The sequence below is a fragment of the Vigna umbellata genome, chromosome 3 (assembly GCF_029865625.1).
Source record: "Vigna umbellata cultivar VRB3 chromosome 3, Vumbellata_1.0, whole genome shotgun sequence".
Lineage (NCBI taxonomy): Eukaryota > Viridiplantae > Streptophyta > Magnoliopsida > Fabales > Fabaceae > Vigna > Vigna umbellata.
This window is the reverse complement of record NC_142167.1, coordinates 50,867,354-50,892,170: the sequence shown is the minus strand read 5'-3', so window position 1 is coordinate 50,892,170 and position 24,817 is coordinate 50,867,354. Positions and strand designations below refer to the sequence as shown.

Sequence of the window (24,817 nt, the reverse complement as noted above, 5' to 3'; positions counted from 1 at the left end):
TGATCTGGAAGAGGAGATATACATGGAGCAACCTCCTGGATTTAGTCGTGTTGCTCAGGGGGAGTCTAAGTTAGTTTGTAAATTACGTCGTTCACTCTACGGCTTGAAACAATCACCTCGAGCTTGGTTTGGTAAATTTAGTCATGTTGTGCAACAATTTGGATTGAAATGATGTGAAGCAGATCATTCAGTATTTTATGGGCATTCTACTCCTGATAAATGTGTTTATCTTATGGTTTAGGTTGATGATATTGTGATTACAGGAAACGATGTTGCGAGAATTGCTCAATTAAAGGATCATTTGTTCAACCACTTCCAAACCAAAGACCTAGGTCGTTTGAAATACTTCCTTGGTATTGAAGTGGCATAATCAAAAGTAGGAGTCATCATTTCACAAAGAAAATATGCCCTTGATATTTTGGAGGAAACAGGTCTGACAGATTGCAAGCCCATTGATAGTCCTATGGACTCAAATCAAAAATTGATGAGAGACCACAGTGAACCTTTCTCAGATCCAGAAAGATACAGAAGGTTAGTTGAAAAACTAATCTATCTTACCATAACAAGACCTGATCTTTCTTATCCAGTGGGAGTTGTGAGCCAACTTATGCAAAATCCTCATATTGATCATTGGAATGCTGTGGTACGCATCCTTAGATATGTAAAAGGGAATCCGGGACATGGACTGCTGCTGTATGAGAACAAGGGAAGTACTGAGTTAGAAGGATATTGTGATGCAGATTGGGCTGGTTGTCCGAATGATCGAAGATCTACCACAGGATATTGTGTACTCCTTGGAGGGAACCTTGTATCATGGAAAAGCAAGAAACAAAGTGTTGTTGCTCGATCTAGTGCAGAAGCTGAATATCGATCTATGGCCATAGCAACATGTGAACTTATTTGGATCAAACAACTCCTTCAAGAATTAAAATTCTGTGAAAATAAGCCTATGAAGTTGTATTGTGATAACCAAGCAGCTCTTCACATTGCCTCCAATCCAGTGTTCCATGAAAGAACAAAATATATAGAAATTGATTGTCATTCATGAGAGAGAAGTTGTTGTCCAAGGATCTCATTACAGAGTTTGTCAATTCTAATGAATAATTTGCAGATATTTTGACTAAGTCTTTAAGAGGGTCTTGGATTCAGTTTATATGTTCCAAGCTTGGTGCATATGATCTATATGCTCCAGCTTGAGGGGGAGTGTTGAAATGTATTAAGTTTATGTTGTTTTTGTGTGTGTGCACCCAACTTAAGAGGTGGGTTGTATTCTGTCATGTATATAGAATACCAAAACCTTGTAAGAGTGAATGAATGAATAAAATGTTTCAGTTAGTTCTCTAACAATAACATGTCAACTTAAGACCGTAAAGAAGTTAGATGAGAAGTACTCTTTGACATTGTCACTTAAAAATTTTAATTATTTGACCGACTTGATTTCACTAAAAAAGGATGTGAAGATAGGCTACAATTCTGAACGGTCTTACATAAGATAAACTCAAGTACATCTCGAATATTCATCAATATACATGTCAAAGTATCTACAACTGAAAAATGAGACACGACTAGGGCCTCCAAATACCAAAATGGACAATAGAAAAACTAGAATTATACCTTGACTCAGTTCTTTTAGGGAAAGAAGATTTAACATGTTTTCCTAGTTGATCGGACTCACATTTTAAAGTTTGAAGACTACTAAATTTAGGGACCAATTTTTTTAATTTTGATAAATTAGGATGGCCTAACCGATCATTTAAATGTTTAGGACTTGGAGATACAAAACATGACACATGTGGACTAGATCCAAATAATAACCTTCTAAATTCATGTCCTTCTCCAATCCGTAGATAACCCCTTTACTGTGCTTGGAAAAGAACAAACAAGGAGCAAAATAGAGAGAGGGGGGATCTGCGAACCCAATTGAGGTGGCGCGACGTTGTTCTGGATGGTGGAAGGTGGCACGTGAGCTTCACACGCTAGATCGTGGTGAAGAGAAACAAGGTGGGGGACGGCGGAGACAGGGTCTAGGAGCGGCAGGGGTGGCTGTTGCTCAGAGAGGCAATTTAGATCCATTGGTCATTGGACAGAATTGTTACAGTGGCTGCTCGCCGGTGTATGGCGAGAGAAAAAACAGCAAAAAACATGTCTGAGATGGCTAAGACAGGTAGACTAGGATCGACTTGCTTTGATACCAACTTAATGTTAAACAAAGGGAAAAATATGTTTTTCAGGGGATAATTCACACCCTTCCTCTACGCGTGTATATGTAGAGTTTTAGGGAGCTATGATACATAAAATGACAACTGCCTATGAACGGGAAAGCCACTAAAGCATACAACTCACACAACTAGCAATAATTAACATACAGCTAGCATTTTCTTATTCTAACAGGAGTATTTTTATGTACTGAACTTCTCCACTCTCTGATGTATATTCTCTGTTCTTCTAAATTTTAAGAATCTAATATTCATTTATCCCAAAATGAAAATGATTGATTTTAGGGAGACTTTTGTTATCATATTCCAAAGCTGATTCTGTAAATATCTTGCAGAGGTAAATTGCTGGCAGGATTGGTTGGTCTTCTCTGATATATTCTATTTTCTTATTAAAAGTGGGTGCATTGATTTTGTTGATTTTGTGGACAAGCTGGTTTCACGACTTACAGAGGGTGATCATCATATACTTAAGACCAATCATGTGACCTGGTTGCTTGCACAGATAATTCGAATTGAGCAAGTTATGAATGCTTTGAACACTGATCCTAGAAAGGTAGTTAATTAAATGCAAAACCTTGTTATTTTATCTTGCTTCCAGTATGGACAAACAGTAAATTGTAGATCTACTTTTTTTGTGATCCAAACATAAAACATTTTCTAATGTTCTGTAAAATACACATTTTTTCTAGCCTCTAAATTCTTATCAAGAATGCAAAACCTTGTTATTTTATATTGCTTCCATTATGGACAAACAGTAAATTGTAGCTCTACTGTTTTTGTGATCCAAACATAACATTTTTTAATGTTATGTAAAATACACATTTTTTCTGGCCTCCAAATTCTTATCAAGAAATAAATATATATTTTTTTTCATACCCAGATTTACTAATTTCGTACAATTTAATGGAAGAACTGGTATTGGCAGTTGTGATAATACAGAAATAAGTGTCATCTTTATGGTTACAAATATCGGGATCATATCTTTATTAGATGATATAAAATCTCCTCTAATTATTGTATTGATTTCCTTTTCTCAGTATAAGTAAACCATCTATGCTATTGTAGAAACAAGGCTCAAACTCCATTCTTCTTTTTATCTTCACAATTTATCATGATATTATAGTGTATATCACTGGTGAGCCTCCCTAGTCAACATCAGAACACCCAACAATTTAATTATTTCTATTATCTTCCTAAATAAGGCCTTTGTTGGGGCATTCTTAATATATCTTAGGATCTGTACAACAACATCCCAATGTAAGGAGAATTCGAAAGTTGACATACTATGCTCATTGAAAGGGCAAGGTCACAGTGAATCATAGTAAGATACTTTAGGTTGCCAATTAACCATCTGCATCTCTCAGGATCTGGATATGACTCTTCTTGGTTTGGTACAAGTTTGATACTTGGATCATTGGTATGTCTTTGGCTTAGCATTTAACATCCTTTTTTCTTCTAAAATATTTGAAGCATATTTCTTTGTGATATGAGCAAACCAACCTTGGACTAAGAAACTTTCATACTAAGGAAATACCACAATTGACTAAGGTTTTTTTGTTTGGAACTATTCAGCATGATATTGTTTTAGATGGACAATACCCTCCATATCATTCCAAACTGCTGAATCACAATTTGAAAATGTCCAAACCATGCATGAGATGATTCCTTAAGGCCGTTAAGGCACTTGCAAAGATAACACACCTCATTAGACAACTCCCCTAGAACAACTAATATGCGGAAGGTTAGTGGAGAAATGCATTCTTTAGCAACAAAGAGAATGTGTTAGTGTAATCTTTGTAGGTGTACATCCTTTAGCAACCAAATAAGCTTTATAACGATGAATGTTCCCATCAGCACCAGTTTTAAGAGTGTATAGCCATTGAAACCCAACAATTGTTTTTCCAGTTGGAAGAGAAACCAACTCCCAAGTACCACTAATATGAAAGACCCAAATCTCGTCAATCATAGCTTGTTTCCATTCTGTTTGAGATAAAACTTCATTTAGGGAGTTATGAGTAGCCACAAAAGTTAAAAGGGAGACATGAGTATAGTGCATGGAGGAAAGATGATGATACCTGAGGTTAATGTAGTGTTGGTTGGGTGGGGGGGTGTTATGGGTAGAATGCATACTTTTTCGAACCAGTTGACTTCAAAATTTGAGGTTGAATTCGACATGAGTGATAGTGTCGAAGAAGGGCTAGAGATTGGTATATTTGAAGAGGTGTTGGAGAAACATCCCTAGGATTGGCAGAGTCATTTTGGTGGTGATGAAAGAAGATTGAGAAAGGAGGGGAAGTGACTGCATATGTCCTGGTTAGAAGGAAATCACGTATGGATATACCAAATTGTTTTCTAATTTCATTGTAAAATGTGTGGAAGATAGAAAACAACTCTGATTGATTTTTCATGAACCAAATCCTAGTACCTTAAAAATAATCATCAATAAAGGAAACCACATTTAAAACCAAAGAGGTAACAGTGTGAGGAGGATCCCAAGTATTAAAGGGAACTAAGAAAAAAGGAGACAAAACTTGTTTATTAATGCTACCAGAAAAGATTGATGCATGTGTTTATCTAACTGACGCGACTCACGATTTAAGCTTACACTTGGCACCATCTTCTACAATTTTGTCAATCTAGGATATCCTAATTGCTCATGAATCATCATTGGAGAAATGGTAGACACACATACAAGTGTTGATGGAGAGAGATAATACAGGCCATGTGGCTTGTCAGTCTCAATATCCGAACCTGCAAGGTGTTAGTATTTTTAGTGAATTTGAGTTTAATGTCATGGGATTTGGTCAATTGGGTAATGGACAGTAAATTAAATGGATAATTAATGAACAAAATCAAGAATAAGGGTTGGAAGTCGTTGGGTAGTGTCAATGCCATAGACTTGTGCATGTAAACTATTGACAATGATGATAGAGAGTATTTTGTCAGTAGTAGTAAGGGATTGCAAAGTCTTGATGTCCCAACCGTACAAAGCACAACCCTTAATAGGCATCCAGACTCACCTGAGGTACCAAAATCTCCACACTAGAAAAATTGTAGTCTAGAGTCCAGAGATATCAGTACTACTAGATTTGTCAACACTAGTAAACAACTGACATACTATTCACCAAGTCTCCAAAAGGACCACAAATTAATCACATTTTGTAGCAAGTTGAGCATATATGACTTATATGCTCTAATGCAAGGGGGAGTGTTATAATTATATAAATAAGAATCATATGTTTATAATTTTATATATTAGGATTATAGAATTGTATATGTTCTGAATGAATTGTGTGTCAAATGCAGACCACACAATATGTATTTATAGTATAATATAGAATCAATTATAATAAATACACCTAATAATTAGGAATGAATCATCATAGTTTCACATATTATGTAATGCTTAATTTCCTAGAAATTTGTAAGCATATATGTCTTATGTACCAAGCTTGTTACAAATGTACTCAATCCAAGGGCCTTTAAGGGACTTGGTGAGCTTGTAAGCTAATTGATTATTAGAGTTGACAAAATCAATAGGAACAGTAGCTGAAGCCATGGAAAAAAGTACCAAAAATGGGATAAAAAGCACTGCTAGGGTATGAGGTAGACAGGTTGAAGCATAGTCTGCCAGGTTAAAGCACGGTTTGCCGAGTTAAAGCATAGTCTGCCGGGTTGGAGCACGGTTGGCCAGGTTGGAGCACGATTGGTCGGGTTGGAGCACGGTCAGCTGGGTTGAAGCGGTGAATGAAGGGCAATGGTTGCCAGAGGAAGTCGATCTTGATCGCGGTGGTCACCAGAGGAAAAGGATGCTTGATAACAAAGGAAAGGGTCACACTGTGGTTGACGGTGAATAGAGGCAACAAATAATGGACAATAGCGAAAGAGGCACGACAGAGAACTGAAATTAGGAGAATAGTACTAAGGTACTCAGACACAAGTGTTTTTATAGTCGACGACGACCATGGCGGGTGGCAAAGATCGTTGTGGAAGAAACTCAAATACCATATAAAATTGTGTATGTTCTGAATGAATTGTGTATCCAATGCTAACCACACAACATGTATTTATAGCATAATATCAATTATAATAAATACACCTAATAATTAGGAATCAATCATCCTAATTTCCCATATTATGTAATGTCTAATTTCTTATAAATTTGTAACAACTGATTTCATTCTAACAGGGATCATATATTTGTAATAAAAGATGTCAAGATCATATCTTTGTTATAAGAGAATTCAAATCTCCTACAATTGAATTAATTTCTTGAATATAAATGAACCATTCGTGCAATCACAGAAACAAACTGTTTAAGCTCAGTGCTTCTCTTTATCTTTATAGTTTAGCAACAATAATACTTGTGTTGGTGTGTCATGGAAGTTTTATATTATGTTGTGCTAGGAACACTGTAACTGATGTGTAATATGGCACTGCATGGTAGGTGGAGACAACCAGAAAGATTTTATCATTCCATAGAGAAGACAAAAGTTCGGATCCTAATAATTCTCAAAGTATCTTGCTTGATTTTGTGAGCAGCTGTCAAAATTTACGTATTTGGTCGCTTAACTCATCAACCAGGGAATATCTGAACAATGAACAGCTTCAAAAAGGAAAGCAAATAGATGAATGGTGGAGACAAGCGAGCAAAGGTACACCAGAACACGATTATTTCACCCTAGTTTATCTTATTACATTGTCAAATCACTAATTTTTTACTGTTTATTTGGAAGATTATTTTGAAATATCATAATTTAACTTGCTCAAGTGTATGGTTTTGAAAAAAAACGTGAAGTTTTCATCTTTTTTATAAAAGTTTATGTGCCCTCTTATGGACATGGAAAGACTACAAATATGTATATTAATATGTATTACAAATTGTTGTATTTAGAGGAAAATCTTCCTAATTAGAGAAAATACATATAGAATCTTTCTAATTAGAGAAAATATTTTTAGAATCTTAGTTTATTTTTTCAATATAATGTTTCCTTATTTTTTTTTTTTGGAAGATTAGATTGTTACAAATAGGTGTAAGGAGAATGTAACATGAATGATAATAATAAAATTCATTCTCTTTTGAAGTTGGTATCAGAACTCCTGATCTTGGGAGCTCTGTTTCTGTAGCCACTGCCACCTCTGTCTGGCCACTGCTGCTACCACCGTAGTTGTTGGTCGTCGAAAGGGCGGAATGGTGCGCCCAACTCTAGCAAACACAATGTCAGAAATTGATCCAAGAATATGCTATTCCAGAGTGATCTATTTAAAATAATAACACTGATAAAGATTATAAATCGGTTCTATTTTAAAGATGTAAGGAATCAACAAACAAAAGTACTAACGCACAAACACCTATACTGTTACAAAGACAGTAGCTGGAAGCAGTTTTATTATTTTACAACAGTTACAACAATAAAAAACACCAGTGTAAACAAAACTACCCTCAAAAAGAGTAAAACCATCAACTCCAAGTGAGGTTCTATTTATTAGGTCCTTACCCACAACCACATAACTAACTACCCGGTTATAACTAATTGCAGTGTAGTCCATAATAATTAAATGCTCCTATTTCCAATAGTTCTGTACATTTTATAATATTTGACAGTTTTCTGAAATATTGTTCTGTTTTAGTTAAATGATCATTGCAGTGTTTTTTTGGTTGCATTATTATAACATACACTTGAATTTTAGGGGACAGAATGATGGATTATATGAATATGGATGAACGCTCGATAGGGATGTTTTGGGTTGTGACCTACACAATGGCACAACCTGCTTGTGAAACAGTAATGAATTGGTTAAATTCTGCCGGAGTTGCTGACTTACTGCCAGGAACAAATATGCAGCCTGCTGAGAGATTAATGGCTACACGAGAAGTGAGCCCACTGCCCATGTCATTGTTAGCTGGATTTTCAATAAACTTGTGCGTGAAGTTGTCTTATCAAATGGAAGATTCTCTATTTTCTGGGCAGGTTATTAAACTCTCTCTCTCTCTCTCTCTCTGTCATGTTAAGTAAGATTCCTTTACCAATATGATTGTTTTGCTCCATACCTTTTCTTATTATATAAGTATGCACCAGCACCACCATTGATAGGTTTCCGAACAAGAAACCCAACCAAGAACTCCCTCACAGTCTCTCACACCAAGAAAACAGAGAGATATATGATGAATTGTGTATTATTAACAGAAAGAATAGTGTGTTTTTACAAGATGCAGAGACATAACCCTCTTCACAGGTCTAAAGCCTGTCAACAAACAATGTACTCAAAATCTGCCTTCTAACTATCCAATCAATCTATTTATACAATTCCTCTGCCTTTTATCCTAATCCCCTTTCCCATTATATCCAAATACCCTATATCCTAACAACCATGCTATTCGGAATCCCAACTAAGTTAACACTCTAGATAACATCAATCACTTGTAGCATACTCAAATATTATTAATAACAAATGCAATATCACTTGTACCTCTTATTTCACAAACATAACTCCATCCATGAAAGAAAGCAAATAATCTTTCCATTCTATCAGCAATAGGCATGAAATGATTTTTTTTGGTTTTCCTTTGAAAATAGGCACACCAAGATATAACAATAGAATGTACTTGAAGAGAAACCTAACAGATCAATAATTCTACCTCGTGCAGCAGCAGGGGTAGGACCAGAATAGAATTTTGATTTTGATTTATTCTTTTGGCCACTTGCCTCTTCATATCTTTGCAATACAGCCATAAGATTCTTCAAATTGCTGATATTACCTCTATACAATAAATCATGATGTCATCTGCATAAAGAGAGTGTTTAGGAAAATTATATCCACTAGGAACAAACCATCCCTGTGTAATTTATCAATGCTCCTACTGAGAACTTCTGCTAAGCAAAAAAGAAAAGGAGAAAGTGGCTTTTAATAGTACAATCTGTACGACCATTGAGAAACGCCTAGTTATGATTTTTTTCAGTAAGGATTTCTTCTTCCAAGATGGTGATGAATAATGCTAGTGCATCTCTTATAGGTCAGAGGATATGATAGGTTGCTAGATAGAGGAATCCAAGAACACCATTGCAAAACACCCAACTCACTGAAAAGATCCTGTATTATTGATTCTAGGCACCAAGAACAGCAAGAATGCCTCCAAGGGACAATGTTCCCTTCACACAGGATGCCAATGATCCTGTCAACAATTCTCTAAAACATCCAAAAGCATCCCCTGCCTACAAAGACCCCCTCATTAAATAAAGGAAGTCTCACTCAACCTAACAACCCAACTAACAACTAATTTTTAATTTGTTTCCTCCTATCATACACATTATATCCTAGCATTACACACCACTACAGAACAATCTTGTCTTCAAGGTTGGAATGGTGAAGCTTGATCTGATGGCTCATCTTCATCAACATGTAATCATAAGAAGGGAACCCATTGGCTATTGTCCGCCAATTCAGGTCTGGATGCTTGGGAGGTGGTCGATATGACTCCTTCTGTTCCATTAATGATAAGAACTGCTTAAAATCAAAAGACCTGGAAAACCAGTGACTTCTTGCACGACTCAATTTCTATCGCATATCTTTGCGACAACTCTTGTTTTCTCATTTCTACTTCTAGATCTTCCATAATTACTTGGCCGTCCCCATAAAGCACAAGTGTCACAATATGCTTTAAAACTGTTTGCACTGCTTCCATTACTGAAGTTTCTTTCCTACCATCTTTACTTTCCTCCATTGTGAGTAATTCAAGATGGCTAGTTAAAAACAACTCTGCAAGAAAACCAGAAATTCCTTTGTAGCCATTGATAGAAGCAAGATCTACAGGTGTTATAACATCAGGAAATTCAGGATATGGATTTGTAACTGCTATAGTGGATGCACCCCTGGACACCAGGGCCTCAACTGGGTTGCTCCCTGACCCCACTATTTTAACCCCAGGCCTCAACAATTCTGCTCTCTCCTCATCTGGTTTACTAATTTGTGTAGATCTATCTTCCCTTTTCTCTTCATCATTAGCCAAGTACTCTCCTTCTGCAGAGAATTTATTGCCTTTCATGACAGATTTCTCACTTCCTTTTGAGCCCCTTCCATGATTTATGGGTTCTTGTAGCATGTCTTTCTTTTCTTGGACGATTTCTCTTATTTCTTGCACAATGTCTTTTTTTTCTGTAATGGCTCTTCCTTATTTGTTGGCCCCTTTCTCCAAAGTATTTACTCTTTCTTTCATCACCTCCTCAACCTCGTCCTTCCTTCCCCTTCTTTCCCCATCCACCGACCCTTGACTGCCCTCCGAATTCTTGTCTAAAATCTTGGAGTTTTTCATAAAATCTCTAAACATCTCCTTAAGTTCTTGATGATCCTCTTTTAGTTCCTCTTTTAGAAGAATCCAAGAACACCACTGCAAAACACCCAAACTCACTGAAAAGATCCTGTATTATTGATTCTAGGCACCAAGAGCAGCAAGAATGCCTCCAAGGGACAATTTTCCCTTCACACAGGATGCCAATGATCCTGTCAACAATTCTCTAAAACATCCAAAGACATCCCCTGCCTACAAAGACCCCCCACTATATAAAGGAAGTCTCACTCAACCTAACAACCCAACTAACAACTAATTTTTAATTTGTTTCCTCCTATCATACACATTATATCGTATCAGGATAACTACAGTCTGATATTTTTACTTGATACTGCAGGTTATACCCAGCATTGCAATGGTTGAAACTTATACCAGATTGCTGCTCTTAGCACCTCATTCACTCTTCCGTTCGCATTTCAATGTAATATTCTTCCCCCTTTGATGATAACATTTTTTTTCTTTATTATTTGGTTTTTGTACATAAAATTGTGTTATTTTTTGAATTTATTAAATGTTAGACGGAAGTAATTCTACTTTATCATTTGTTGAAATGGGAAATTGAATGTTAAATGAGTTATGCCTGTGGCAGAACTTTATTTTCTGGAAGTCATCGGGCTGCTTTTTTTTATCTTTATCTTGAAAAGAAGTCATATGGACAAATAAAGTAGGTGATCTAGCTTGTTACTGTGAATCTTTAATGTTAAATTACTTTGGTGAAAAACAAGAATGAGAACTAAAAGTCTAAAATAGTGCAATATAGATTTGTGTTTGTCACGTTTACTTGTTCATATAGAATCTAGCGTTCCCTAATTCTTATCCTTTTCCAGGCTTCATATTTTAGTCATTTTTGCTGCTCATTTGTATTCTTTATTTATTTAACCTTTTTTGTTCTCGCTAACTGATACAATGATTATCTCTAAAAAATGTGATTTATTACAGCATCTGGTTCAAAGAAATCCTTCTTTGTTGAGCAAACCTGGGGTAACACTTTTAGTGCTTGAGATATTGAACTACCGACTACTTCCACTTTACAGGTGATTATATCTAGACTTTAATACCATGTTCTGTCAGTGTAAAACCAACCAGAAGTCGCTGTTGGTATAATTTTTAAGGTAATTGTTATGAAAGTTAGCACACGATAGAAGGTTCTGGTTGTTGTGATTCGGTAAGTGCAAAATTGTTTTAGACTGACAAATGTGTAGACTATTTTCTCATTTAAGTCACAGAATTTATTTTCTTCTGTAAAATTTTTATTTTAACTGTATAGACATTTTTTTTTCGTTTCTAACATGTTCATGTTTTAAACTCATGTTAGAATTAAATTATGCTTTATGGTCCCATCTAGGCTTTTGCCCCAAAATTTATCTCTAGTTTCCAGAAATCAACATAGATGTGCAGATATCTTTTATTTTTAATTGAACCAGACATTAAAATTATGTTTCATAGTGTGAGAAAATCATGGTTGGTAGAATTCGAGGGAAGCATGGTTATCAAAATCACAGTCAAACGAGTTTACGTTCTCACACCCCTAAAATGATTTAACTCGTAGGTAGAATTGTTTTTTGATAGGCTCGTGTAAACTTGGCAAACTTGGTTAAACTTGTGTGAAATCGCAAATTTAGAGGCAATTCTGGGAGCTCAATTGGTCATTAGAAATTAGCTAGAAATGCCACTGACTTTGTTTGGTTCTAGGTCAATATATATGTAGAACGCATATAAGGAATGATTTCATGGTTCATTGGCTCTCTCTGGCAATAATCTGGCTGCTTTGGGTGTTGATGTTGATTCACCTATTGCACCAACAAATTTCTCCTATATCTTCTCCGCTATGCTCCATCTTTGTGTTTTTGTTCTTTATTCTTCTCCACGCTTTGCCATATCTTACTATTTTCAATTTTCTCTCCACCTCAGTTTTAAGGTCAGCGGCACAAACATGTTAGGGTTTTAACTTTTTCAGTTTTAGTCACCTCTTATTGTTTTGGACCATTGGGCCCCTTTACTATGCTGAACTTTTTGGCCAACATTTAAGTTCAACAACTTTTATTTATGTGAAGTATAAACTATAATCAATAAAAATTATGATGAAAGAATAATAGTATTAGAGAAAAATATTTAAAAATATATAATATGATAAACTAATAATTATAATACTGTAAAAAGAAATATTTATAACATTATAAATATTAAATTATTATGTTATTTATTTATATTTTAAAATATTTTTATATGAAGTAAACTCTTATGAGTTTATGATTCGAGTCTACGAATCTCTCACGAGCTTACGTAAACTCTCGAGTTTGACAATCTTAAAGGGAATACAGAATTGAGAAAAAGGTGTAAGCTGTATTCTAAGTGTAGTCTGGGGTAGAGTTGCATTTATATAGAGGTTAGTGAGCAGCATCGCAGACCAGAGCAGATAGCAGAACCATAGCTGGTAATAGTATAACTAACTACTGTTCAATGAGGGGAAACAGGTGCTAAGAACCATGTGTTTGAACTACATCACGGCCTTTGATTTACGTAGGGTCATTTCAATAAATACAAGCATTTATATAGGGATTTTGTTCCTATAATCATGATATATGATATGCCATAAAATAAAATGTATCATAGTTGCAAATATGTGATCAGATTTTCATCTGACTCAAATCAGAATTTCAACATAATACAACATAACATAATAAACAATAGCCATCTGCAGTAACTATTGCCACCTAAGTTTTCACTGTAGCTATATCCTAAAATAAATATAAAATTTCCATTTGTAGATACCAGGGAAAAAGCAAAGCCCTAATGTATGATGTTACAAAGATAATTTCGGCTATAAAAGGAAAACGAGGAGATCATCGAGTATTCAGATTAGCTGAAAACCTGTGCCTGAATCTTATTTTCTCGTTGCGTGACTTTTTCTTGGTTAAAAGGGAAGGAAAGGTACTTGCTTTTTTGTCTCAAAGCTGAAAACTGTATTCTTTATTCTTTTGTCAAGTACTAGTAGTCACTCGAAGCTAAACAAGACTTGTTTTATTTCCTGGACTATTTGCAGGGCCCGACAGACTTCACTGAAACTTTGAATCGAGTGACTGTTATAACTCTTGCTATCCTAATTAAAACTCGTGGAATTGCTGATGCTGAACACCTCCTTTACCTACAAAATATGTTGGAACAAATCATGGCAACTAGCAATCATACGTGGTCAGAGAAAACACTACATCACTTCCCTTCTGTTCTTCGTGAAGCATTGAGTGGTCGAACTGATAAAAGAAGCCTTGCTATACAAACATGGCAGCAGGTTTTTTATTCAAATTATGTTGCCATATCTATTGCATGTTTTGTAGATGAGAAAGAATAGAGTACATGATGGACCCAAATTTTGGTTTCATCTTGCAGAATTGTTTCCTTTTGTTCTAGAAAAAACTGAAAAATGCTTAAGCTAGAAACATTCAATGTCCCCCCTTAGTGTTAGTGAGGAGTTACCTTTATAGGCCTAGAAACAATTATTATATGGGGCAGATAATGGGTCTCCACAATAAGAAGGAATAATATTAGGGGTTTATTCCCCTAAGTGGACCTCGAGCCCAATTTTTGGAACAAAAATATATTAGATTTCTTGCCCTAAGGGGACAGACCACAGCCACCTAGGCTCAAGCCTTCAAGGTGAAGAACCTAAGAATTGTCCGATTATGGGTGAGTTAAGTTTGGACAAACTGATGACTTAGCATAAAAGCTTATGACATGGTAGGAACCGAGAGATTGCTACTTTAGCACAATGCTTTTTTAATATAAATGGGTGAGAGACCATTGTTAGCACATAGACTAACAGTCGAGAGACTACTACTTTGTGCTCCATTTAGTATTGTTAGAGTAGGTACTGAATACAGGTAGTAAGTAGTTGTATTGGAAACTTCTATACGAGCTGTTTACTTATTAGCATTAATTTTATAGAATTGTATATGTTCTGAATGTATTGTGCTAATGCATACCACCCAACATATATTACTATTTTATAGAATCAATTATAATAAAAACACCTAATAATTAGGAATCAATCATCCTAATTTCCTAGATCATGTAATGGTTAATTTCCTACAAATTTATAATAGTTGATTACATTCTAACACTCCCCTCCAAGCTGGAGCATATCTGTCATATGCACCAAGCTTGTTACAAATGTACTCAATATGAGAGTCTCTAAGGGACTTGGTGAATATGTCAGTCAACTGATTGCTAGAGTCGACAAAATGACAATCAATTTTCAATATGTTTGGTTCTTTCATGGAATACTAGATTTGATGCATTGTGAAGTGCAACTTGATTGTCACAAATAAACTTTGTTTCATGGATGTTCCCTATTTTTAGTTGTAGTAGTAGTTGCCTAAGCCACATACTCTCACAAGTGGCTGCTGTCATAGCATGATATTCTGCTTCTGCACTAGATTTGGCAACTATATTTTTCTTCTTGCTTCTCCATGAGGTAAAGGTTTCCTCCGATAAGAACATAGTACCTAGAAGTGGATCTTCTTTCTAATGGTGATCCTGCCCAATCCGCATTAGAGAAATAAGTGATCTTAGTACTGCCTTTGTCTTGATACAATAATCCTCGTCCTAGAGCATTTTTTATGTATCAAAGAATATGTGTAACAGCATCCCAATGGCCATCACAAGGAGCATTTAGAAATTGGCTTACCACACTAACTGCAGAAGTGATGTCGGGTCTGGTGATGATGAGATAGTTGAGTCTGCCCAATCCACGACCGAAGTAGAGTTTGTTGTTGCAACCGCTATTGTGAATCAAGCCTTATGGCTGAGAAACTTTTTACTCGATCTTGGCCTGGAAAGAAGGAAAGCACAAAGATTCTTGTTGACAACCAAGCTGCAATTGTTATCGCACATAATCCTGTGTTTCATGGAAAGACTAAAAACTTTAACATCAAGCTATTCTTCCTAAGGGAAGTACAAAAATATGGAGATGTGATTCTTATCTACTGCAAAACAGAAGATGAAGATCAAGTTGCATATCTTCTTACTAAACCATTGCCTACTTGCAAGTTTGAATTTTTAAGGTCAAGACTTGGAGTTTGCAACTCTTAAAGCAAGGAGGAGTGTTAAGAAAATGCTTTAGGAGTGTCTTACTGTTAATTTGATTGAGTCAAAGTCTGTTCCTGGTTTTTAGGAATTAGTTATTTTGTTTATTATGCTTTGCAGTGGTGGATTAAAATTAGGATCAAATTGTTAGTGGGTAGTTACTTTTTCAAGTTTTAAATATTGCAGCGTTTTCCATTAATTATACAGACGTTTTTTGGCTTCAATAGTGCTACAGTTTTTCTTTAGCTATAAGAGATATGACTAAATTATAATATATAAATTGTACAAACCTTTTCTTACAAGTTTGTTTTGTAAGGTTAAGTTAAACTTAAAATTCACGTTCTAAGAGTTATTGTTACACAATGTTATTTTGGATGGAGAAGTTATATAATTTTGGTTATGACTTAACTCAATCTTTCAATATTGAATTGTAAGATGAGTATTTCCTCCCTATTATCTACTTTAGTTTGGTCATATCATTAGTCAATGTCACATATTCAACACTGCAGTTCACATTGAGGATTGATATTTGTAGGGTGGTCTCAATGGCCGAAGAGCGGATGACTGAATTAACTCAACAATAATTCTTAGGATAGACTCTAATACTATTGTAGAGTTGTGTGCGAGTTAACTCAACTCTACAAAGTTAGTTTGTAAGGTGAGAATTGTCTCCCATTTATGTACTTAAATTTGACCATATCATTAGTGATTGGTTTGCCATAGGGTCAGGCTTGGCCTATAAATTGTACTCAATTTCGGATATGGGTTGGCCTCACTAGTCACACTTTTTCTACTTGGTCCATCAACTAGAGATGCACCACCCTGTTTGACACCTTTAGGTGTAAGATCTACAAGAAGCACCATCTAGGACAAATCTCTAAGTGATGTAAAGCTAATCCTGAACACAATGAAGGTGCTAGAAGCTGTGTTAGAATCCCTTCATTTTTGCTGCACTTAATGTTTTCTTGTACAGTTTTAACTACATAATTAGGAGATTTAATTACATTCATAACTAAGAGGATAATTTGGATGATATTAATAGGCTGACATTATATTTTATATTTATTGTTACAAGATCATTGATCCTGAATTGTAGGGATAGGTTATATCCATCATAAATTAGATTAAGTCTTTGTATTCTATTTTTCGTCTATTTCTCCCGTATGAATAATATCAGAAACAAATTTTCTGACAGGCCGTGATGGAGGCAAACCATAGAGTCCATAACTAAGACAGTTTTCCATTTCCTATATATTGACCATGATTAAACGATTGAGTTGTAGACTAGTGCCCTTGTTCCATGAACAATCTGGTTATAAAGTAAGTAGTCTATAGTTTATACATCTAAAACTAAGGTAAGAGGATAAGTGCTACTGGTCAACCATTGGTTTAATCCAGTAATTATAAGGAAGTCCTCTCCTTTCTTTGACTCTCCTTTTAATTAAACTGAATTTCTGAATGAGCTAAGATGGCCATGTGCTGTGTCACAATTGAAGCCTACGTGAATTTTGTATGAGGGTAAAAAAAAACTCTTCATAACCTTACCTTGTAGCATTGTTTATCCCTGTCATACACCATTTTTTGCCAACATAATTGTTAAAAAATTACCAAATTAAGAATGCCAGAGCCTGCAATTTTGTTCCACTTGTTTCTGTACACAGATACTTTTGAAGTGAAACTGTAGCAGTGATGTAAAGTTAACTCTTGGTTGGTGTAAAAAATCTTGTAATATATTTTGTTAGAAATTCATTGGATTTATGTGCTGATTGTATTCTTTGATGTGTAAAATTAACTTTTAATACTTGTGCAGGCTGAAACCACTGTAATAAACCAGTGCAACCAGCTTCTTTCACCATCAACTGATCCTAGTTATGTTTTGACCTATATCAGTCATAGTTTCCCTCAGCATCGACAATATCTATGTACTGGTGCATTGATATTAATGCATGGCCATGCAGAAAATATTAACAGTGGAAACCTGGTATCAATCTTTTAACTGCCTTCTTGATGCTTCCCATTTTACCATTACCTTTTTAAATTTACTATGAAACATATTGTTACGTACCTGAGTTTGGGCCGTAACCAGTAGGCTCACTCACACACTCGCACAGATAAGGAACACTGGAAATTTACTGAATATACCGCTGCTATTGAATAGAAAATACTGCACCAAAGATAACAACCAATAACTGGGAGCAGGATTCTCCAGTTCAGAGGTTCTTCCTGGCGTCCAACTCCATGCGGCACATTACCCCTGTCACTGTTCGATCCATCTCCTTCCCTACCAAACGGTCTATCGCCGTTTGGTTCTTCATCTTTCTTGCCCTCCTCTCGTTGATTTTTCTATTGACGGACCCTTGACTTCCTTCGTGTTTCCCGTCTAGGTATGGGGTTCGTGTGGTCATTACTCTCATTAGTTCTTGAAAATTCTTGCAGAGTGCGTCCATCTTGGTTTCCACCACGCCTATGGACACTTGCATGCTTTCCTGACTTAACCCCACGTGTTCCAATTTGATTTCGACGACGCTCATCCTTCCCTCCATGACGTCCTCTCTCTTTTCTGTCGCACCGGCTGGCCTCGTATTCTCCCTTGTCGGATCCGGCAGGTCGGACCAATTGTTAGTTTGGGCCGTAACCAGTAGGCTCACTCACACACTCGCATAGATAAGGAACACTGGAAATTTACTGAATATACCGCTGCTATTGAATAGAAAATACTGCACCAAAGATAACAACCAATAACTGGAAGCAGGATTTCCGTCAGTTACCTGAGAGTATAACCTCTCTTACAAATCTCACACATAAAAAACATATCTTTAACCATAGACTCTAACTTTATTTATACTAATCACTCTCTCCCGAAAAGGTAAAGAATCATAGTAATTATGCCTATTTATTAAGATTATCGGGTAAGAATATCTTCACCCTTATTTACTATATTTAATTTATATTTAATAATATCCTGAGATACGCCCTTAAATTCTAATAAATTTCCCGCCCATCCTAACTGCTGTGTCAGTTAGGATGCTCCTCGCTGCTCCCCACCGTTTGGCCCTCTATCCCTCTTCCTTCTACCGCTCGGTTAAGTCTCTCTCCCCCTTCTATCATCTGGACCGCTCGTTTCCTGTCATTAACCGTTCGACCATCGTGCTCCTCGTTCCTGTCACTAACCGTTCGGCCATCGTGCTCCCTCTTCCTTCTACCGCTCGGTTAAGTCTCTCTCCCCCTTCTATCATCTGGACCGCTCGTTCCCTGTCGTTAATCGTTCGGCCCATATCCTCTACCGTTCGGTCCTCTTTCTCTCTTCCTTCTACCGTTCGGTCTTTGTGCTCCACCCTCTCCACCGTTCGACCCATATCCTCTACCGTTCGGTTTCCCTCTTTTTCTCTCCTATATCTCTTTCTTTCATATACTCGCCAGCCCCTATCCTCTACCGTTCGGTTTCCCTCTTTTTCTCTCCTATATCTCTTTCTTTCGGATACTCGCCAGCCCCTAACACATTCATATATAGAAATTTTTCTGCGTATTCCAATTTAACTTTATATTCTTTCTTGGATAGCTCTTTCGATTATATTTCTAAAGTTCTTGCTAGTTGATTTAATGTTTTCTATATTTATCTAGGGACGTGTCCTGCGGGAGTTCTCTCCTGAAGAGGTGACATCTAATATTTACACAATGGTGGACGTTCTGCTTCATCATATGCAGATAGAGCTTCAACAAGGACACTCCTTACAGGTTAATTGCTATAATGTGGCTTTATTCGATTACTTCTGTTGGTTGGTGGCTGTACATCTCCTTTTTCATATGCTTGCTCTTTACAGGACCTGATGTTAAAAGCTTGTGCAAGCCTTGCCTTTTTTGTTTGGACTAATGAATTACTTCCTTTGGATATCTTGCTTCTGGCACTTATTGACCGTGATGATGATCCACATGCTTTGCGTATTGTGGTATGTATATACGTTCGAACTCTTTGATTGTATATTTTTATATTTCTCATGAATATATTGAATCCCCGTTGGCCCTCCTTTCCAAAATTAATTAATGATAGAATGAAAAAGAAAATACAAGAACAGATTAAATTTGGTGATAGTTGTATTGTGTATTTTTATTCTGTTACCAAATAGTCTATTCAATTCTCCTTAAGATGTAATTCCTTCAATTTGTTTCATTGTTTTCGAATTTTTATTCACACAAATCTGACATAGTAGCAATGTTTAAGTGTTTATAATTAAATTATGATTCAGTTGAGATGTTTGAATATATATGGGTAACAATCTTGAGTTTATTAACCAAACACTCAGCTTTATTTTTGTGTGTATATGTAAAAAAAGGCTGAAACTAATGTACACCTATTAAAGTCCAAAACAACAGGGTGTGCACCTATTGCAGAAGGCTACAATCGATATAAAAGATGAAAAGCAACTTTTGTACTTTCAATAAAACATTATTATATCATACATAAATCTTGCACTCTTGTGTAAGATATAACATATTGGTCGTATGTACTAAGTTTAGAACATATGAATTTGTTAGAATTCCCATATCGAATAAAGATAAAATCAAATTATAGTGTATAAGTGGCTGCAAACTTTACCTTTCACATTGATTTTGTATGATTGAGTTCAGTTTAAAGTTCACTTTCTCATATGTTATCAAATTATGTTTTAACGAGGTTTGTTGGACCTATTGTATCTACCTGTAAATGTCTAATTCCAAGCTTGAGATGTTGAGTCTTCGGCATGCAGGAGTGTGTTGTAGATCTCATATTGACTAGAGAAAAAACCAAACTATAATACATTAGAGGGTCCAAATTTCACCTTACGAGTCATTTAGAGGGTTGAAATATGTTTAAAGTCCACTTTCTTAGATAATTAACCTCTCTCGAGGTGTTGTCAAGACATCTACAAGGTGATCGTTTGAGCTGATAAACTTAGTTCTCATTTCTGAATTTGATTCCCCCTCAAGTCTTGGTGAAGACATCTACAAGGTGCTCATTTGAGCTAATAAATTTAGTTCTCATTTCTTTCCGTAGTGTCTTATCATGAAAAAAATGAGAATAATTTTCTACATGATTAGTTATTGTCAGCAATCATATTTCATTATTCCACATTTAACAAATTATAATTAAAGTATATAATGAAAATATCTTTGGATCATAGGGATATAATTATATGAAGAATGGTAGGGACTTGATTTTATCCGTGAATCATAGGGATCTCATCACATTAAGTGTTGTTATTATATTTCCAAAATTAGTTTCCCAATCTTGTCTATATATATATATATATATATATATATATATATATATATATATATTAAAAAGAATTAATATGAAAGAAAGAAGATTTTTATTCGATTGATTCAAAATGGTACATCCACTTCTATATATAGAGAACTCAAACTCTAAAGTAAAATTACAAGAGATCTATAGAATCTTCTAACAACTTCCACTAATTCAATATCGTACCTACAATTTTCAATACTGTATTTAATATCCAACTAACAACACTCTCTCTTAAATTAGTGAATGGATATCAATCATTCCCAGCTTGCATGTGAGATCACGAAATAGCTCAATAGGAAGACCTTTTGTAAACAAATCTACTAACTAAAGTCCAAATGCGAGGTAGGAAGTAGTGATAAGGCTACTATCCAATTTCTCATTAATAAAGTGTCTATCCATCTTTATGTGTTTTGTCCTATGAAGCCGAACTAGATTGTGAGCAATGCAAATAATTGACTTATTATTACAATATAGGATCATAGGTTCTTCACATTCCACCTTGAGATCATTTAGAATAGTTCTCATCCACAATAATTCACACACCCATTGTGCTATAGCTGGGAATTCATCCTTGCACTAGACTTTGCAACAACATTTTGCTTCTTCTCCAAGTCACCAAATTTCCACCCAAGAACATGCAATATCCTAAGGTGGATTTCCTATCAATGACAAACCACTATCCAATTTCTCATTAATGAAGTGTTGGTATATCTCTATGTGTTTGGTCCTATCATGCTGAACTGGATTGTAAGCAATGCTAATAGCGGACTTATTATCACAATAAAGGATCATAGGTTCTTCACAGGCCACCTTGAGATCATTGAGAATAATTCTCATCCTCAATAAATCACACATCCCTTGTGCCATAGCTTGGAGTTCAGCCTTGCACTAGACCTTTCAACAACATTTTGCTTCTTACTTCTCCAAGTCACCAAATTTCTACCCAAGAATATCCAATATCCTGAGGTGGATTTCCTATTGATGACCGACCCTCCATAATCCTTAGGGTCAAGGCCAATGTAAGTTTGGCCACAATAAGATTTGCGTGAATTTTTAAAGTATTCTAAATTGCAAATTGATCCTAAATTTGTTAAATTAAATTTAAATTTGCCTTGATTGATTTTTACTATTTACTACTTAATTGAAAAGATAGGTCCAACCCAACATGTCGGGCTTGGCCGACTTAACCCAACTTGGGTTTAGCTTGACCTGACATTGTCGGACACAGGTCTGTCTTTGGCCAACTTGGTCTAAGCCTTAATAAATACGGTTTGATCTAAACTTGGCCTGACATGAGCCTGATTCGACTTAGCTTGACATTGTCTAACTCCACTTGACCCATTGTGACCATGATTCTACTTGGTTTCACGTGGGCTGGTTATACTCTACTCGATGTGGATAAGACATGACTTGGCCTAATGTGGTTATGACTCATTCGACTCAACATGGGCTTGACTCTACTTTGCCTGACATGGACCTAACTCGACTCTACTTGACTGATATGGGTGACTTGACTACACTTGTGGTGGGCTTGTTTGACTAAGCTTGAGGTGGGCCCGACTAGACTTGGCCCAACTCGGCTTGACTTGACTTGGTCTTGCATGGACCTAACTTGATGAAGCCCAACATGGGTACAACTTGACTTGGCTTGATATTAGCCCACTTTACTTGGCCCAATCTGGGTCGTACTCGACTCTGTCTGAGGTGCGCTTGACTCGACCGAGGTGCACTCAACTGATCTTGCCTTGAGGTGTGCCTAACTCGATTGTGCTCGATGGTGCTTGACTTGACTCGGCTTGATAGTTGTTCAACTTGACTTGGCCTAATGTGGGCTTGACTTAAACTGGCCAGACATGGGCTTGATTCGACTTGGCATTATGTATACCCTATCAACCTAGGCTTGACCTAGACCTCACCAGACCTTGCAAAACCCAACTAACCTACTTGACTTGGGCCCAACCCAACCGCATCCATCTTGACTTGACTCGAAAAAACTCGGTCTCTACCTAACCTTACTTGGCATAGGCTTGACCTAACTTGGCCCGACATGAGTGATCTCATCCTGATTTGTCTTCCCTAAAATTGGACTCAGCCTAACTTGATTTTTCTCATACTTAATTTGGATTTGGATTGATTAAATGTTTTTCATGTGAATAAAGATTTTTTTTAAGTAATTTTTTTTTTCATTTTCAATTTAGATAAGCTTTTAACTTTAGATAATGGCCCATGGGTTGGCCCTAGTCCATGGGGCTTTTGTTGGCATTTTGACCATGTGGACTTTTTCTTATATGGGGTTTTTGGTCCTATGGGCTTTTTTGGTCCCAACCCATGTTGGTTTGGGACAAATCGTGTGGATTGAGCCACATTAATAGGTCTAATAATCTCTTTGAAGGAAGCCTTAAATGAGACAAATATTACACAAACAAAAAGACAAATATTATACTAAACGTAAATCTCGTTGAAATTGTGATTATTATTCTATAGTTCAATTTTCAGACAGCTTCTTTTTGGGTGGATGTATATCTATCCCTAAGGATTGAGTGTAATAGGTTATATAGCTATTCCTTGTTTTGGACACTTGTATTTGTATTTATATGAAATGAATCAGCTGAGAAAACTACTCATTGATTTTTTGTCACCTCTAAATTTAGGTAATCTAAAAGAATTATTTCAAAATCAGTTCTCAAAATTCTTTTCCTTCTACTGGATTAATGAGATTCCACTGTCAGATTTCACATTTTGGGTTTCATGCATAGGTCAAACTATACAATATGCAATTTAGTTTTCTTCTGGTGTGCTTTAACTTTTCAGCAATATCATATTCTATTGACAAATCATTGAGTTGCGTACCAATTTTCCTTCAAAGGGATGAAAACTAATGTTGCAATAAACAGTATCTCAACAGCACATTATACAAAGAAACCCGATCATTAAAAAAATCATCAATAATTGGAGGATATGATCGCAAATGATCTATTAGAATTATAAAGTAGGGGAAATTGAGCTTCAGTGTTTTTCTTATATTAAGATTAATTGTGTTATGGCAATAATTGCAGATTAGTCTACTTGATAGGCAAGAGCTTCAGCAAAGAGTAAAGCTCTTTTGTATGACTCGTGGGTTCCCCGAACATTGGCTTTACTCAGGAATATTCAAGCGAGTTGAGCTACAAAAGGCTCTTGGAAATCACCTTGCATGGAAGGATCGGTAAATTCTTTTCCAACAATGAGAAACCATGTCATTTTTGCTTAGACAGCATGCCTTATTTTATTCATCGTGGTTGAGAGGAACATTATTGAAAATGGATCTTTCAAACCAATAAATTTGAGTTATATACGGTACCAAAAAGGAGCTTATAATGTTCATATATTTCTAAGAATTACAAGCAAATTACGTAAATAAATCATTGGAGACCTATAAATGTTTCTCAACTGAAACATTAAATAAGAATGAAAAAAATAGATATAAGAGATTGATGATGGTAATAATGGATGGATGAATATAAATCTCTAGTAGAGTTTTTTTCTTTTATTCAGTTCTTTGAGCTTGTATCTTGTACTCCAGAATTTATATAAATAAAGTAAAAAACTTATTTGAAAATAAGAGCACAAAAGTTCAAAGTCATAGTACAAGACAACCTCTAATTCTTGAAGTTACTAGAGAAATAAAAATAAAAGGTGATATAATTATTATATAAATAAGGCAAGTATCGTATATAATCAAGAATATCTATTATATATGTATTATTAGGAATGTTTTTATTTATGCCCATATCATCTCTTTATTATTAGAAGATATCAAGTTTTCTCTATTTATTGTATTTGTTCCTTTTTTCTCAATATAAATAAAGCTTCAATGTTATCTTAAAAACACGGTTTCAACTAAATATC

The 24,817-nt window shown here is 35.6% G+C and overlaps 1 protein-coding gene across 1 annotated transcript in view; it reads left to right on the top strand.

The window, feature by feature from the left end:
- LOC124842844 (mediator of RNA polymerase II transcription subunit) overlaps window positions 1-24,817 on the top strand; it is a 41,177-nt gene that overhangs the window by 11,440 nt on the left and 4,920 nt on the right. The window contains exons 6-16 of the mRNA XM_088110983.1: window positions 2,552-2,769; window positions 6,664-6,871; window positions 7,908-8,188; window positions 10,901-10,984; window positions 11,503-11,597; window positions 13,332-13,494; window positions 13,607-13,852; window positions 17,456-17,626; window positions 19,267-19,380; window positions 19,467-19,592; window positions 23,986-24,134. Coding sequence (XP_087967109.1) covers window positions 2,552-2,769; window positions 6,664-6,871; window positions 7,908-8,188; window positions 10,901-10,984; window positions 11,503-11,597; window positions 13,332-13,494; window positions 13,607-13,852; window positions 17,456-17,626; window positions 19,267-19,380; window positions 19,467-19,592; window positions 23,986-24,134 — 1,855 coding nt within the window. The remainder of the gene's footprint in view (window positions 1-2,551; window positions 2,770-6,663; window positions 6,872-7,907; window positions 8,189-10,900; window positions 10,985-11,502; window positions 11,598-13,331; window positions 13,495-13,606; window positions 13,853-17,455; window positions 17,627-19,266; window positions 19,381-19,466; window positions 19,593-23,985; window positions 24,135-24,817) is intronic.